The 18,152-nt window shown below is 39.0% G+C and overlaps 1 protein-coding gene across 1 annotated transcript in view; it reads left to right on the top strand.

The window, feature by feature from the left end:
• The window catches only part of soga1 (suppressor of glucose, autophagy associated 1), a 102,995-nt gene that overhangs the window by 63,367 nt on the left and 21,476 nt on the right, over positions 1-18,152 (top strand). The window contains exons 5-8 of the mRNA XM_015607622.3: positions 3,890-5,155; positions 8,567-8,698; positions 12,855-12,992; positions 14,575-14,805. Of these exons, the coding sequence (XP_015463108.3) occupies positions 3,890-5,155; positions 8,567-8,698; positions 12,855-12,992; positions 14,575-14,805 (1,767 nt within the window). The remainder of the gene's footprint in view (positions 1-3,889; positions 5,156-8,566; positions 8,699-12,854; positions 12,993-14,574; positions 14,806-18,152) is intronic.

Genomic DNA, 18,152 nt, shown 5'->3' with positions numbered 1-18,152 from the left:
GTCTCTTTCTCTGTCTGTCTCTCTCTCTCTCTCTCTCTCTCTCTCTGTCTCTCTCTGTCTCTCTCTCTGTCTCTCTCGCACGTGAACGCCTCCGCGTTTGACCTGCAGCACTGTGTTTAGCTGTTCTTAAAAATCATTTTAATTAAATAATAGTTCTATGCTTCTATGTTTCAGTGTTATTTAACATAATTCTGATCATATTTCGCTCATTCATTTAGCAGACAAGCACCCTGATCTCTACAAAGAGCTGAGAAGTCGACAGGTTAGTGGAGTTAGTCAAGATACACTCTGTCTGTAGCTTTACTAAGATTTACTAGCGACTGCTAGTAAATCACGTTAACACGGAGAGGAGTGTGCAGGAGTTTTGTTTTGGAACCGTGGTTTTCTCTATTTCTCCATTATCCCATTGGCTGTGAAACATGAACTCAAGATGTTCACGTTTTCGCGTTTCCATCGCAAATCTGTGGTCAGGCACGTAGCCTGCTTGATCGTTACTGAACATGGGCTTATTAAAAACGGTAAACGGTTGATTAATAAAACGGAGCAGTGAGTGTTAAAATGAACATAACATTGTAATGTTCTTCTGTCTCTTTATTTTCCTTATTCAGAACTTAACTTCTGCCCGCCCGTCAGGTTCACATAGTCAGGCTACCATTACCTCTGGTTTTAGTTTTAGTTTTTAGGAAGTAGATAATTATGTTATAGTTAAGGTTATAATAACGAAACTTGTTTTTTTGTTCAAATGTTTCATTTTAGAATAAAAACGTTTGCACCGATTGTTCAGTGTTCAATCCAGTTCAGTCAAAAATAAACATTTTATGTTTAGATATTTTTATTGTTTTTTTTTTTTCTTCCAAGTATAGTTTTGGTATCGAGAATCGTGATACTACAGTTGGTATCGGTATCGAAGTCAAAATTTTGGTATCGTGACAACTCTATATAGGACTACGGTCTGTAATTCTAAAGCTATTAAGTACTGAACAAAATATATGAAACATGTAGAAACAAGGAGGTGGTCATAATGGCATGCTGAATATAATGATTAGTGAACTGTATGTAGCCTGTAAAAACCTCAGTAAGCAATAATAAATACATTATGGGGGAAAAAAAACTGACAGATGGCTTTGCATCCTCATGTTCCTGGATATTTAATTGTGAGAAGGCATTTTAGTGTTGTTATTGATTCAATTCATTGCAGAGTTTAAGCACTGTAGGCGTTTACAGTTAAGCATTGCACATCGATTTGTCCTCGCTCTTTGATGGCTGCGTTAAATCTGTTGTGGGTGTAGTGAATCTGCTGTCTGTGGGTTGTTTGTCTGAGGAGAGACGGCTGAAGAAGGTGGAAGGCAGAAGCTTTCAGTATAGGAGATGTTTTTAGGTTAAAATACAGGAGATGTTATGTTCAGATGGTGTGACGATTTCTTGGACACAAATAAATGCACATCTAGATTACAGCATTACTAATAATGAACATTGCAGTCGATTTTCATGGAAATGTTCAGGCATAGTGTCTTGCTCCAGTCCTACAGTGCCAAATTAAAGAGCCACTAAACCCTATTAAATCCATAATTTTTTTTCCCTTTAATAGTTAAAAATGTGTTCCTTTGAAGTAATGCAACATACCAGTTCTGCTTAAATTTTTTAATAAACCTTTAAAAACGCTTTAACTGTGGTAATTACTGCCTCTGCAGTGCCCTTTCTGGTTCAACTATAGGCATATATGCTATAGGCATGATGCAGATCAGTTAATCAGTTCTCCCTCCTGCCCTTCCTCTAAACCCATACATCACCCAGTTCCCATCCTATTATGGGGCCTTTTTTAAATTTGAACTGAGGGTGGAATAAGCTAAATCAGATCAGAGAGTTTAGTGCCCCTTTAAAGCACAATTGAGTGACCTCCTTGTTGATTCTACCAAAGATTTAACTCAACCCTTAACCCTTCAATGTCTTCATTAAGGTAAAACCAATGATGGAATATATTTATTTACTTAGTGTTTGTTTGTTTATGACAAATAATTACTGTTTTTTTTTCTTTTTAATACACGTCTATATCAATGTTTGAGCTACTCATGTGCTGAAATAAAAAAACTAACCACAAATAAAAAATAATAATATTAATAATAAAGTGTATGTTGTATACGATTATATTTATCAAAAGCTGAAATGCCATGAAATTGCCATGCAGTACAAGGCAATCTAGGCCAGTGTTTCCCAGCCCTGTCAACAGGGAGCCCCACAAGGTCCATTCAAAAACTGAGCATCTGGTACTGCAGTGCTGGAATGCGTAATGTGGATGGTCTTTGAGCTCCCTGTTAATTGGATTTGGAATTAATGATTTAGGATATTTGGCACATATTCGTATGGTCTTCATGGTGGGCTGTATGATTAAATTGTAATTTTAAACCTTTATCTTCATAATCAGGTTTCTGCAATGAACACAGAATATATGTGTCAGATAAGATTATTAAATGTATTGTATTAAATGTGTGAAGCAGGAAAGAGTACTTTTAAAGAAAACCTGTGTCACCAAGAGATGTTTGTGTCTTACCCATATGAAAAACATGGAATTTTTATTTGGTATAAATATAACAGTTGTATACGTTCAGTATAAATATATGTCTACTAAACAGTAACTTACCAAGACCTTGATTTAGTGTAAAATAAAGTAATGTAAACAAAATTAAAATGCAGCATATTTAGTGCAAGCATATAATTTGCAAATGAACAATTAAAATTAAGTGTAGTAAATAGCAAAACAAACAAAAATAGGCTGCTTTCAGGAATATCACAATATAACATTATTATTTTCTGCAGTATTATTGCATACTATACAATAAGGCACACCCCTAGTATATAGGTCCTCAGATAGTCCCTAGGGTTCACAAGAAGGGCGGGGACTGAATGCTTCGCACAAATCAATGGCTAGTTTAAACTTGACTTGATGTTGAGAAAGCTGCTTTAATTCAGATCCAGACATCCATAGTTGTCTTTTCTCTGAATCAGACTGACTCATTCGCTGTTTGCTGACTCTATGAGCCCTATTTTGGGGATCTGTGGGCTGTCTAGGTTGTATTTAGTCATTGGCGCGCCTGTGTTTTCCATTGCCAAGATAGCAGTACACCAGAAATTTACCTGAACACACCTCCTTTCGAGACCATCGTGTCCATTTGCGTATATATTAGGGTTACAACGATTAGTCGATTTCATTGTCGACTAATCGTTAATTTGTAACAGTATTGCATTACACAAAGTGCTGGAGGGAGAAAGTGCAATGGGAGATGTTTAAATGGACCACTCACTCACAGTTTACACTCAGCTTAGTCTGTGTCTCAGATTACATATTTACTCACTAAATTTTAGTATTTCCATGTTTAAACAACATTTAGACATTAATTGCCTTTTAAATCTCATGTTCAGCTGTTTCTATCATTTTTAGAGATGAGGCCATGGCAGAAATAATTGTTTACTAATCGACTAATCAAAAAAATAATCATCAACTTAGTCGACTACCAAAACAATCATTAGTTGCAGCCCTAGTATATATATTTACAAGCACCACTGCTATGTAATCATCACAGGCACAAGGTGTGACAATAAACTGTTGGCAGGGTGTAAGATAGCAATGAGCATTGTGACACACCTTGCCCAGGGTGTAAGAAAGGGGCCTATGACTTGATTTAGATTCCTGCATGTGCATTGTTGGGCTTCACATCCAGGGTGGCTTAAAATATGCACTTTTTATAAGAAAAAAATAGAAGTGTGTATTCAAAAGATATTTATCATTCTGTTAGACCTACTGCTGTGTATCTTTCACTCACACCTCTAATGCAGTTTGTGAGTGCAAGTCTTTGTAATGTATCTGTCTCTATCTGTCTGCTCCTACCTCCAGCCTCCAGAGGACAGCTCGGACCTGAAGTGTCAGCTCCACTTTGCCAAGGAGGAGTCAGCGCTGATGTGCAAGAAGCTGACCAAGATGGTGAAGGACAATGAGACCATGAAGGAGGAGCTGGCCAAGTACCGCTCGCTCTACGGTGATGTGGACGCCTCCCTGACCGTGGAGGACGTGGCCGACTCGCCTCATACCCGTGAGGCCGAAGTAAGGGTCCACTTGAAGCTGGTGGAGGAGGAGGCTAACCTCCTGAGCCGCAGGATTGTGGAACTGGAGGTGGAGAACCGCGGTCTCCGGGCAGAAATGGATGACATGAAGATCCAGGAGACGCCTGGAGGCTTGGCGGTGACCGGGAGCACTGGACAGCTGCTACTTTCGGCCTCGGCTGAGAACGTGATGGAGCTTCAGAGGCACCTGCAGTTTGTGGAGGAGGAGGCGGACTTGCTAAGGAGGTCACTGATGGAGATGGAGGAGCAGAACAAGCTCCTGATGAACGAGCTTAACCGCTACAAGTCGGAATTTCCTCCTGACGCCGAGATCGAGATGTCGCCCACCACCATCCTTCCTCCCGTCATCATTCCCTCAGAAATGCCTTCCGAAGAAGTGCCGCTCAACGAGGCGTCTCAGGAGGAGTTGCTGGCAGCCAGGCTGCAAATCGGCGATCTGAGCGGAAAGGTAAAGAAGCTCCAGTACGAGAACCGCGTCTTGCTTTCCAACCTCCAGCGCTGCGATCTGGCCTCCACTAACATCGGTGGCCGGCCTGCCATGGAGACAGACGCGGAGGCCGGCGATTCGGCCGAGTGCGTACCCAGCCCGGAACACCGCGAGGGTCCGGTGGGAGGTGAGGGAAGCCACCCTCTGGAAGAAAAAGGTGTGGAAAAGGTGTCAGGAAGCATCCATGCCAACGTCTCACAGTGCCTCAGCATAAAAGACCTCCTGGCCATCCGTGACCAGGCCCAGCTTGTTACCTCAGCCATCCAGCTCCTCACGTCAGCCGACTCGGACTCAATCTACCGCAAAATAGCGGGTGGAGAACCTGCTGATGCGGGACTCATGGAGAAGAACCAGGTGCAGGGCTCAAATCTGCCACTGATGGAGGCCCTTCAGACCAGACTTCAGGCCCTGCAAACCCAGCTGCAGATGCTCAGTCAGCGACTCGATGCTTTAGAGGAATCCCCGGACAAGGAGGCGTCTCCTATACCCTTACTGGCTCAAACTGCAGACACCGCAGACACTCAGGTCAACCAGATCACGGCTCATCTTAAGGTGAGAACTTATCTACTGCAGTTTCAGTCCCTCCTTTTATCTCTTTTATTTGTTTTTCGTTTCTTTTATCTCATTTGCATTACTTTGGCAGCAAGCTTATTCCTTGTTTGCTTTGCTTTTAAGTCATTGCTGAGTTTTTTACTAACACATTGGTTTAATAAAGCTTGCCAACTTGCCAACTAATATGCATGCTTTTATTACATTTGAAGACCTTTTAGAGGATAGAACTTTGGCCTCTAATGGAGTATCTTAGTCGTCATTAGTGTAACACCACCAGTCTTGGGTCAAATATCTGTTTGAAGTGTTTGAAGGATTGTACTTGCTAATTAGCCACGGCTAACACACGGCTAGATACAAATGGGGCTGGATGACCCTGCCAATTAATGTGTCATCATATGTTTAGACTCAATTATGAAGTTCAGTCTAAACATAAATGAAATGCAAATCATGAAATAGTAGAACTGAAGAGAAATCTGTGTTTTATGATACAGTGCAAAAAGCTAGAGCCCACCATTCATTTATGGAATGTTCAGTCTGTATGGACATTAGGTACATTAAGTTTCAGTTATATACTGTATGAGGTGATTATATATATCTATAATTATATAGATATCTCTATACACAGATATGCCAAAAGTCATGGGATAGCATTATGTAAGTGTTTATGTGATTATTAAGTGTTATTATTAAGTGGGGACGTTTGGGAATGCCCACACCTGTATAAGCGGCCAGATTGATGAAAATTCCATTAGAGATTACATTTCCAAAGTATTTATGTAAGGAACACAGAACCTACGATTATTAAAAGTACATTTTAGAGTTTACATAAAGAATTAACCTCAGACTTATTTTTATTTTTCTGTTATCATTATTTAATAGCACAATAACAGTGTATGTAATGTTAATATAATATATCATTGCTGTCCAATACAAAACACTTATGTCCAAAACAGCATCTTTACAGGAGAGAGAAAAACCTTGTAAACTTTGTATGTAAAAAGAGTTTATTTAAGGTAATTTTGAAGAGTTTCTATTGGTCCGTTCATCAAGAAATTTTGGCACAGTGTAAAGGACTTTTTGTGTGTTCAATTTATGTAGTAAACTAAAAATCCACAAAAATAGAGATAAGTGTTTTTCATCAAAAGTCAGAAAAGGGCTTGAAAAAGGGTTTAAATTTATATTTTATCACTACAGTCCGATATATATACTTCTGAACGGCGAAAGAGCTAGTGTTTAGCGCGGTTTGCGGCTAATGCTAATACTGCTTCAGTTTTGGTTCTAGAGAAACTTCACCAAAGCTCACTGTAGATTTTTGAGAAATTAAAGAATTTTAAGTGTGCCTTATAGTGCGAAAAATATGGTACTGAATTTCTACCTGAAATGAAATTAATGAAAGGTGGCCTCAGACTTTTGTACAGCATTATAGTATTTACTGCACTTGAGTACTAGTAAAATGATTACCCTTAAATCCACCAGTGTGTTGGATTTGTCTGAAGATGACCCGTGTGCAACTGAAGTTGCATTCTCTGACTGATTCTCCATTACTTCAAACGTGTTTGACCCAGTGCCCTCTATAATCATACTGTAAAGATAAGACGATGGCTGAGCATTGCATGTTAGCTTTCATTTCATTAGCTTTGTCGCCTGTGTAGAACTCAATAAACAAATACACAATAAAGTCACATTATATAATCATATTATGATCATGTATTTGTTTCTACGCTCATTGTCCATCTTATCAGCTCCACTGACCATATAGGAGCACTAGGAGTTCTTCTGCTTCTCTGCATATTTTATTATTTTATATTTATAGTTAGGACACCAAAGGACCACCATAGAGCAAAGGTATTATTTGGGTGGCTGGTCATTTTCAGCACTGTGTGTTGTGCTGGTACGAGTGTATCAGACACAGCAGTGCTGCTGGAGTTTTTGAACACCTCAGTCTCACATCTGTTCTGGGAATAGTCCACCAACCTGCAATATACAAGCATGGGCTCCACTGATGATTGGTCAGCAACAGATGAGCTTCTTTCTCTGGCTTTACATCTACAAGAAGGACCAACTGCTGTCAGTTAATATAGGCATCTAATAGAATGGACAGCGAGTAAACACTGTTTAAGAACTTAAGCAGCACCGCTGTGTCTGAATCAGTTTCTCTGATTTTCCTATTTATAGGTAAATGTTTGAGTAAAATGTACATTGTTGATTTATTCTATAAATCTATAAATTAAGAACAACATTTCTTCCAAATTCCAAATTAAAATATTGTAATATAGAGCATTTATTTGCAGAAAATGAGAAATGGCTAAAATACAAAAAAGATGCAGAGCTTTCAGATCTCAAATAATGCAAAGAAAACAAGTTCATATTCATTTTATTCATTTAAGTTTTAAGAGTTCAGAAATCAATATTTGGTGGAATAACCCTGTTTTTTGATCACAGTTTTCATGCACCTTGGCATGTTCTCCTCCACCAGTCTTACACACTGCTTTATACAACTCCTGGTGCAAAAATGTAAGCAGTTTAGCTTGGTTTGATGGCTTGTGATCATCCGTCTTCCTCTTGATTATATTCCAGAGGTTTTCAATTTGGTAAAATCAAAGAAACTAATCATTTTTAAGTGGTCTTAAAAATGGTTGCCAGAGCTGTATATGGTCAGTGGAGCTGGTAAGATGGACAGTGGACTGTATATTAAAGGTATTTGAAGGAACATTCCTCTGTAAACTGAAACAGGTCACAGGTTTCATTAGGTAGCACTGTGTTTAAGAATAGACTCCATTAGAGGTCCAAAACTTAAAATCCCAATCCAGACCGCTCTCTCCTCCCTCCCTCTCTCCTCCATTCTCCCTGCATGGGCACCATGACCTGTGGTCTATGCTCTCCATATCTTCCTTTTTTCTCTTTCTCTCCTCTCTTTCTTTCTCTCTTTTTTTTTCTTTTTTTGGATTTACTGGTTTCCGTCTTCATCATGCTCCTGTCCACCACAGCCGGTGTTGGCTCTCCTCATGGCCATTTTGGTTCTGTTCGCCACTCTGTCTTCCACCACAATGACCAAGCTGTTTTTCCTTTACATTCTTTTCATCGTCTTGTGAGGGTTTTTTTCTGTTTTCGTCTCAAATGTGTCTTGGGAGCATTTTTTTTCTATGGAGTCTACGTTTTGGTTTGGTTATGTTCCGTTTGGTGATTTCTGGCGTTTTGCTTTTTTCGCTATCCTTCTTCGTCCCTCGTCTTGTTCTGTCTGTCTTCCTGTCCTCTGTTTGACCATTCACATTCCACTACTTACCCTGTTCCTGTCCCTACGACCTAATCGTTCACCCCCTGACTTCTTCCTGTGTTCCATTACCTCCTTTATTGTTTGGTTTCGGTTGCTTTTGTTTCCTTCATTAACTTGCCCATGCATGCATGCAACAGCCCCACATTAGGGAGCAACTGGACGTCAAAAGTGCCGGAGCGTACCTGTGCAAAGCCGAGGAGGAGAGCAACAGCCATAAAGACAGCAACAAGGAGCAGACGACGGACCTGACAGAGACCAACCCTGCACTGGTGGGTGCTCAGAAACACACCTACACACATGTATTGTGTTTTAGGACAGTTTAATACATTTGGAAATGTAAGCACATATAAATAAAAGAGAAATGATGCTTCATAAAAGTTACCATTAATTAACGGCTTAAAAACTAACTATGCTCAGCACCAAATAGAGTTTACAATGACATACTGTACACTACCATGTATGTAAGTACTTACTGCCAATAAAAAGAATGGCATGAGCTGGAGTGGTATAAGGCTCGCTCTTGTCACTGAATGCAATCAAATTCTTACATCAATGCTCCAAAATTTAGTAGGAAAAATTAAAATCCTTTAAAATGCTTTAATTGTCCCAAAAATCGACTGTGCACTTCATGTATGAATTCTACCAGTCAGGTATTAAGGAGCAGTACGATGTTATAAGCATTAGCATTAGCCATTAACCACAGCGCTAACTCTTTCTCCGTTCAGAGGCGAGTATATCAGACTGTAGTCTGCATGTTTGCCATGTTAAATCAAGCCACGTAGGACAAACCGCTAATTGATAGTGCCCTGGCTTACCGGAACACTCAGGGTTTCTGAGTCTAGCAATATCAGGCGCCATTAGCGGCTAATGCTAAGGCTGCAGCACCCAGCCTTCTTCAGTGCTGGAGAAACTTCACTGAAAACTCACCCTTACACAAAATATTGGAATCTAAGCTTACTGTAAATAAACAGAAGCACTTTACTCACCCAAAATCTGTGTAGATTTACATCCAGCAGTTTTTTTAAGAATTACAGTTTCATTTACTTAGGCGATTCCCCATTAGAAGGGAAACATGGCGACACTGACTTCTTTGTAGGCGTCCTTACTAGTGTAGCTCACTGTGCCTACATATATATTACTAGTATATTACTTCATTCATTGGATAGTGTCAGTTACTCCAACAAAAACTGAGTAGACACTTTTCATACAGTTTTCACACTTTTCACCTTGCTGATGGCAAGGTAGCTTGAATAATTGAAGGACTGGTGGTGAGTGGCAGATGGAAGGGACATGAGGGGAGTGGGTGGTAGTGATTGTGATCGGCTGCATCTGGCTAGAGTTGTCCATGTGAACAGACAAGTTACTGTCAGCAATCAAATGTACACTAAATTCATGAGGTCCCACATGTTAATGCAGTGTTCTCTAATGGGGCATAGTTCCTGTCCCATGAAATGTGGCATGTCAGTGAGGATCAATAAACATTACATGATTAAAGCACTCATCATATGTATTTTATATACAATTAACAAAAGACAATCGTTTTGCCACTTGCTGTTTTAAACAGACTGCCTTTATTGATCAGTGGGTTGTGGGGATGGAATAATTGAAAATAAACAATGACCTTAATGCTCTTAAACAAGTGTTTATTGATGTAATTATAAGTCATACTGACAGTTACATATTTTTCAACTCTGGAGAAAGATCAGTGGAGTATAGAAGCTCAAATGCTGGAAAAAAAACACACACAGATAAACAGGCCTAGATGTGGTTTTGCTTGCTTGCCATGCTGCATGAATCACAGTACCCTTTTAAATGACATGACCTCCTTAAATTGTATAAGAAGGGTCTCCAGCTCTCATTTGCTTTTGATACATGGTGTGTGTGTGTGTTTAAGAGAAAGAGAGAAAGAGAGATGACTGAGTGTAGGGAGCAAGAAGCACTATATAAAAGGGCAAACCTTTATACTGTAAACAAAAAAAATGGAAATATCCTGTTAAAATGCCTCAGTGTAATCAGTATGCATTTTTTGACAAAAAACGCAGGAAATCTCACATATTCTCAATATTCTCTGATCTCTGCTCTATAAATCTTCCCACGTTCTGAGTGGAAATGTGAGGCTGCAGGGTTAGACGCATGTCACAACAGCATCTGTGCAGAGATCTGTGTCCGAGGCTTAAGTGAGAAAACCAGTGGCAACAGTGGCAAGAAACCTTCAGAGGAACCAAGTTTCAGATGGAGAAGCTGTACTTCTCTGGTTGAAGCTGAATATAGCGTCAAAAGCGTCTTTTAAATTCAGCAGGTCTGTAATTCAACTGGAATTCTTAGGGGAAAAAATTAACAAGCACTGGATGTTAATTTACACAGATTTCTCTCCTGAATACTGTTTATTTGGGTGAGTAAAGCTCTTTTGTTTATTTACAGTAAGCTTAGATTTCCACTAAGGTTAGCCACAGTTAGCGACTAATGCTGCCCGACAGCACTACACTGAGGAACCCTGAGTATGTCAGTAAGCCAAAGTGATATAAGATAGCGATTCGTCCCACGTAGCTTGTTTTAACACGGTAAACGTGCAAACTACAGCCGATATACTCACCTCTGAATGGCGAAAGAGCTAGTGCGATTAGCGGGTAATGCTAATGCTAAAGCTTCTCCAGCAGTGCTAGCCGGGGCTAGCAGCAGGCTACAGGTCGATAATACTCAGCTCTGAGCAGCAAAAGAGCCAGCGGTTAGCACAGTTGGTGTGGTTAGCAGCTAATGCTAATGCTGCTCCAGCTTTGGGTCTCTGTGCTGAATAACTAAACTGAAACTCCTGTATAAAGCTGTACTTCAGCAGAGAGGCTTTACTGCTTCTTACAACCTGACTGGTAAAATTCATACATAAGGCTAACTGACCATTTTTGGGAAAATTAAAGGATTTTAAGTGCGCCTTATGATGCCAAAAATACAGTAATATTATATATACCTCATTTATTAATATATGTAATAATCCTAATAGGTGCGGTACAAAATATCAATATTTTGATATATGGTTTTCGTTTGCGATACTTAATTGATATATGGCGGAAAATATCTTTTTTTTTTTTTACTTTATAATACTGGCCCTTAAGTTGAAATACTAAAGTTACTGCTTTATTAATTCACATGGTGGCAATAATTCAATTAATAGAGTAAACCTGTAGTGAAGAATGTTTAGTTGTCAAATTATGTGAAACTGACACCAATAAATCAATCCTGGTATTTATTTCAGCAATAATACACAAGTGGGAGTGCTATAACTTGTAATATTACATGATAAAGCACAAACCTTGAGCGTATTATTGCGATTATTCCACAGTTCCATTATCACTGTTTATTCAAAGTTAAAGAGTAAAAAAAGGACAAGAAGATATGATCTGTTTGGTTAAAATAGTTCCATTGCTGCTCTGTTTGTAGCTGCGCTGTTTGGCTTGCTAGGTTGCTAGGTTACCTGTATGTACATATGTACATACCTGTACATACATAACTTGGGTTACGGTGCATTACTGGCTGATAATGGCACTCATAAAACACTTCTCAGCCAATCACATTGCAGGGTTGGAACTAACTGTAGTATGATTTGTATTATTGTATCCCCTTTTTTAGAAAATTTGCAGGTAAATACAGTATATAGCAAAATATTCTGAATATTGCGATACCACAATGTGAGTCTTGAGACATGCGGGGGGAGGATTGAGAAATAGGGAGCATAGTGTTCTACTGTATGTCTTGAAGATTAATCATCAGTAATAGATGCAGCGTCTCAGTGGGAGTCTGATACAAAGTTTAGTGGGAGCTCACTGGGACTCACCTAAACATCACTGCAGCACTTTACAGCAGTTCTCAGTCAAAGTTTCAGTCTTTTCACCATAAGAAAATTAGCTGGGCTCATTTTTGCTCAGTTTTTTTTTAAAACGCTTGAAGCCAAATAGACTAAAAAGTGAGCATTCCAGCGAATTCAAAGACACACTCGTCCCTCCGGTCCACACACATCTCAATCACCATCCCACTCGATTTCACGGCCACCGTTTAATTGGCTGGCAAATAACATTTTTTTTTTTTTAGTTTGTAGAGATAATTATAGTCTTGGGGTCGTAATCGCTAGACTTGTGCTCTGAATTACATGAAGGCTGAGTGCAGTCTGCAGTGTCTGAGGCCTGAGGGTCATTAGAGGAGGAAATGGAAAAGGCTGAAGCTCGTCTCCAGCAGATTGAACGCAGCCAGCCGTGTCTCGGGTGGTGTGGTTTGTAGTGTGTTATGGTGGCGGGCTCAGTGCTGTCTTCATTATTATGAGCTGTTTGCTTTGATAGCGCAACACATATGAGAATCAGTTAATTGCATCAGTATAGCTCATGTATGCTAAAAGGCTAAATGACTGTGACGCTAACTCTATTCTGTGTCCCTCTGCAGCTGCTGAAGCAGGTCTGGGAGCTGCAGGAGCAGCTGGGTGTGATGAAGGAGAAGGCTGAGAAAGCACAGGAGGAGCTTCTGCTGGAGAGACAGGCTTTCCGTGACCACACCCACAGCTGCTCACAGAAACTCTCTCAGGTATGTTGTGGAAATAGTTTGGAACAAAGTCAAAGTTGCACTTTGCTCAGCACAGACTGACTTCACACTCAGGTTAAATTTGAAAAATGCTAAAAAAAAAAAAAAATAAATGGGAGGGGTAGTGTTTGATGGGCACTGAGTGATGTATGGGTTTAGAGGCAGGGTAGGAAGGAGAGCTGATTGCACTGATTGGGCCACACTATGTTATTTAATACATTTATGTAGTAGAATAGCAACATACAGTACTAGTCAAAAGTTTGCACACACCCTACATAAGATGCATTGCCATGGGCATTGCTATCTTACACCCTGTGAACAGTCTGCTTTCATGCCTTGTGCCTGCACTGTTTAAACAGCTTAGAAGAGAATTAAAATAGAATTAGTTTATGCCTTTTGCATGTTTCAAACCGCACTTGGCATACTTTTCCTGTCGTTACGATAGCAAAGACACACTGACACGCACTAAATCAAGCTGCACTGCACTAAAATAGGTCAATGCCAATATCTCTTTCTCTTTTTATGATTTGTTTACTTTGTAAATTTACTTTTTGAAGACATTAAAACTATACATGAACATGTGGAATTATTTTATAAACAGAAAGTGTAAAAAACATTAGATTTTATATATAAAACATGAAGGTTATATTGCAGTTTTTTTTCATAATAATACTTTAGATAATTAATATTTTATATTGTACATGTTACACTTTTTTATTAGCTACATTTTCTTTACACAAATACACACATATGTACAGCATGGTCCCTATCTTGCACACTGCCAACAGTCAATTTTTTCTGCGTTGCGAATGACAAAATGCTAACACATATGGTACAATGGTATCTAATTGCTTAATAAAAGGTAAAAACACATATAATTGGTTAGACTGGACTTATTGTGCAGTTTTTACAGAAGAACATGAAGACTTTGGTGTTCTTTTTGTAGAGTACATATCCAAGAAATACTGTGTGCAGTACTTATTACAATTCTGACGTTCACCAATTATTTCTTATCTGGGATTTGGTCAATTTACAAATAAAAAAGGGTACTCTGTAGTAAGAGCAGAGGTGTGAACAATTCTGCAACCTAAAAACGAAAGTTCTTAGAAGATGATATCGGAAATAAGACTCATTAGTAGCAGTCATTCCCAAGCTTAAATTTTGTGCAGTACTTTTTCCTGCTTTGTTAATCAAAAGCCACTAATATCACCCTCTAAACAAATGATTACATAACAGAGCAGGTGCACCCATTACGAAAACATGACTGCTGTTAGCTTTTAGCATGTTGTTAAAAAATGAGCATACGTAGGGAAAATAACAGCTGTTCCAAAGGTTCATACAGCCAGCCCCAAAAATGCTCACTGCACAGTATGTATATTATAACATAATAAAAAATGCAGACCCATCACATTTTACACAACACGTCCTCTTAGCAGAAGATCTAACATCATCATTTTCATCCTCATGGGGCTTGCTAGCCCAGCAGATTTAACAGGTATATTAACTCATCTTTTCCTTCTTTGACTCCCTTTTCTTTTCCTTTTTTACTCAACTTCCTCCTTTTCTCCTCCTTGTGTCTCGTCAGCTGCAGGAGGAGCACCAGAAGGCACTGGTGCGGCGGGACTTCCAACTGCAGAGTGTGAGTCTGCAGACGCGACTGCAGCAGAAGTTCTGGAGCCAGGAGAGGAACCTGCTGGTGCAGGAGTCACAACAGCTGAAGCAGAGCCTGCTGCTGGTCAGCCTCAAGCTGCGCTGGCTTCTCAAACAGTGGAGGCTCGGCAAGAAGCTGGACACGGAGGGCAAGGACGTCCTGGAGGTATAAGGACATAATAATTGATGTTGTAGGACTGAGGGAGGGAGGCAACATGTGGAAAGTCCATAGCAAAGTTGTTGAGTCTCTAAGCCGGCATTCCAGCTTTAAGTGATAGTTTGGAAAACATTCTGACTGTATTTACACATATTACCATAAAACTGTTATATTTGGCAGTCAGCCAAAACATTTTGCCAAAGAGTTTGCTTTTACAATTTTGAGCTAAAGTGGTATTTCAGCAGAAATTTGACCTAAAAGTCCAGATTTCAGTACTAAAAGTAGATAGGTGAACCAAATGAAACAAAAATATGAGACTGGGTCATTTATTTATTTAAGATAAATATTTGGGTATATAACAGTATTTATGTACAGCTCTGAAAATAAATAAGAAACCTCTTAAAAATGATAAGTTTCTTTGATTTTACCAAATTGAAAATCTCTGGAATACAATCAAGAGGAAGATGGATGATCACAAGCCATCCAACCAAGTTGAACTGCTTAAATTTGCAGCAGGAGTGGAATAAAGTTATCCAAAAGCAGTGTGTAAGACTGGTGGAGGAGAACATGCCAAGATATGAACTTGTTTTCTTTGCATTATTTGTTATTTCAGCTGTTTCTCATTTTCTGCAAATAAATGCTCTAAATGACAATAACTTTATTTGTCTGTTTGTAGATAAATATATTCGTCTGTTTGTAGATAAATATATTCTGTATATTATAGAATAAAACAACAATGCCCTTTTTTACTCAAATATATACAGGGTTGGACAATGAAACTGAAACACCTGTCATTTTAGGTTTCATGGCTAAATTGAACCAACATGGTGGCCAATCTTCATTAATTGCACATTATTGCACCAGTAAGAGCAGAGTGTGAAGGTTCAATTAGCAGAGTAAGAGCACAGTTTTGCTCAAAATATTGCAATACACACAACATTATGGGTAACATACCAGTTCAAAAGAGAACAAATTGTTGGTTCACATCTTGCTGGCACATCTGTGACCAAGACAGCAAGTCTTTGTGATGTATTAAGAGCCATGGTATGCAGGGTAATGTCAGCATACCACCAAGAAGGACCAACCACATCCAACAGGATTAACTGTGGACGCAAGTGGAAGCTGTCTGAAAGGGATGTTCGGGTGCTAACCCGGATTGTATCCAAAAGACATGTGAAACAATGTGCACCTCAACTCTCCTGTTTCCACCAGAACTGTCCGTTGGGACAATAAATTATTGTGGTCTAAAACCAGGTGTTTCAGTTTCAAATTCCAACCCCTGTACCTATAAATAGCAAAGTCAGAGAAACTGATTCAGAAACTAGTGGTCTCTTATTTTTTTCCAGAGCTGTATAATGGCACAAGCAAAGGATATTTCTCAACAGGAAATTTAAGACCAGTATTACCCTCCCCAGGAGTGGTTGACCAGTAAGGATCATGCCCAAGTAAAGTAAAGCCAAGCCCAAGAAATAGTGTAAATAGTGTGTAAGGTCACAAAGAACCTAAGGTTACTTCTAAATAGGGCTGGACCCGAATATTCAGGTATTCGGATATTCGTTCGTTGAGTAGGTATTCGGTTTTTAATTTTGGTATTCGGATATTCGTTTTTTTTCTCCTTTCCAGAGTTCCACCTCACTCTAACCACTTCTGTTCTCGCGGGTCCCGTCAGAATATCTTGCGCGCGGGACAGAACTGAACTGTTATTGGTTGGAGCGGGAGTTTAATCCAGACGATGCGGGAGCAAATTAATAAATAGTTAAGAAAACTGTAATAATTGTAAAAAAAAAAAACCTAAAGAAAACTCTCAACGCGCAGGATGGACCGACACACACACGCACACACCGATGGTGTTTGGACTGGGGTAAGGAACGGGACCGCACTATTCAGCGCTGCTGTTTTAATAAATATATAAGTAAATTTGAAGCATTAAATGTAGTTTATTGAATTTATATTAGGAACGTGGGGCGGGAGCGGCAGAAATGTGTATGTGGCGGGCGGGCGCGGGATTAAAAGAAGCAATTTTTTTGCGGAGCGGTAACGAGACAGAAACGCGGGAGCGTGGAAGAGTGGGTTTAAAAATCAGTCTCGCGCAGACCTCTATTATACATGATAAAAAAATGCAGGCTCTTCGAAACTGATTTATATAATAAAACGTAAGGGGTAATGTGGCAACAGTAGGGGCTAAATCGGTTACAAAAGCCTGGCCTACAAAAATGATGTCTGAACGAATTTCCTCTACTCTAATATAATTTTAAATGGTTTAAAAATATAAAATAATTTCTAAGCAAACGAAATATTTAATATTGAGCTTATAGCCCAAGTGCAAAAATACAAAATCAGTAATACGGCTATGCCCTGCACAATGCTTAAACCGAAATAGACCAAGTACAATAACGTCATTAACAATGACTTTCCTCTACTCTAATATAATTTAACATGGTTTAAAAATAAAAAATAATTTCTAAACAAACGAAATATTTAATATTGAGCTTATAGCCCAAGTGCAAAAATACAAAATCAGTAATATGCCCTGCACAATCCTTTAACCGAAATAGACCAAGTACAGTTTACAATGACTGTCCTCTAATATAATTAACAATGTTTAAGAATATAAAATACTTCCTGAACAAACGTTTTTTTTTTTTGTTTTTTTTTTAAGCAAATAGCCTAAGTGTGAAAACACAAACAGCAATTTACTGGGCTGGCAGAAATTCCGGGATGAAAACACAAAGAAATCTGGGCTAAAAACACAGAAAAAATATGGGGTGAAAACACAAAAATCCGGGATAAAAACACCAAAACTCCGGGGTGAACATTGTTCAGTGGATTAAAGGGGCCGTGATTTGCTTTTTTTTTATTATTTTTTTTTTTACCTCTTTTTTTAAAAACGAATATTCGAATATTCGCTTCGAATCAGTGCCGAATATCCGGAGCTCAAAAAACGCTATTCGGGCCAGCCATACTTCTAAACCACATGAAGTAACTTCTAAGCAACTAAAAGCATTTCCCACATTGGCTCATGTTAATGTTCATGAGTCCACAATCAGGAAAACACTGAACACCAATGAAGTGCATGGCAGAGCTGCAAGGAGAACTGTCCCTGAGCTCATTCCTAAGAGAACTTGGGTCATGCAGAAAGACAATGACCCTTAGCATAAAAGTCATTCTACAAAAGAAATGTTAAAGAAGAATAATTAATTCCTATATTTACTCCATTATAAATTTCATAAGCAGTGTATAGGAGGAATCACATCAACATAACATAATTTAAGTTGTTTTGTAAAGAGGATTATAACAGCGTTTAGTCAACTATATGCAGAAATTCAGAAGAATTTGTGGGTTCACAAACTTCCAAG

The sequence above is a fragment of the Astyanax mexicanus genome, chromosome 13 (assembly GCF_023375975.1).
Source record: "Astyanax mexicanus isolate ESR-SI-001 chromosome 13, AstMex3_surface, whole genome shotgun sequence".
Classification (NCBI taxonomy): Eukaryota; Metazoa; Chordata; class Actinopteri; order Characiformes; family Acestrorhamphidae; genus Astyanax; species Astyanax mexicanus.
The sequence above is the reverse complement of the archived record's forward strand: the minus strand, read 5'-3'. Positions and strand labels throughout refer to the sequence as shown.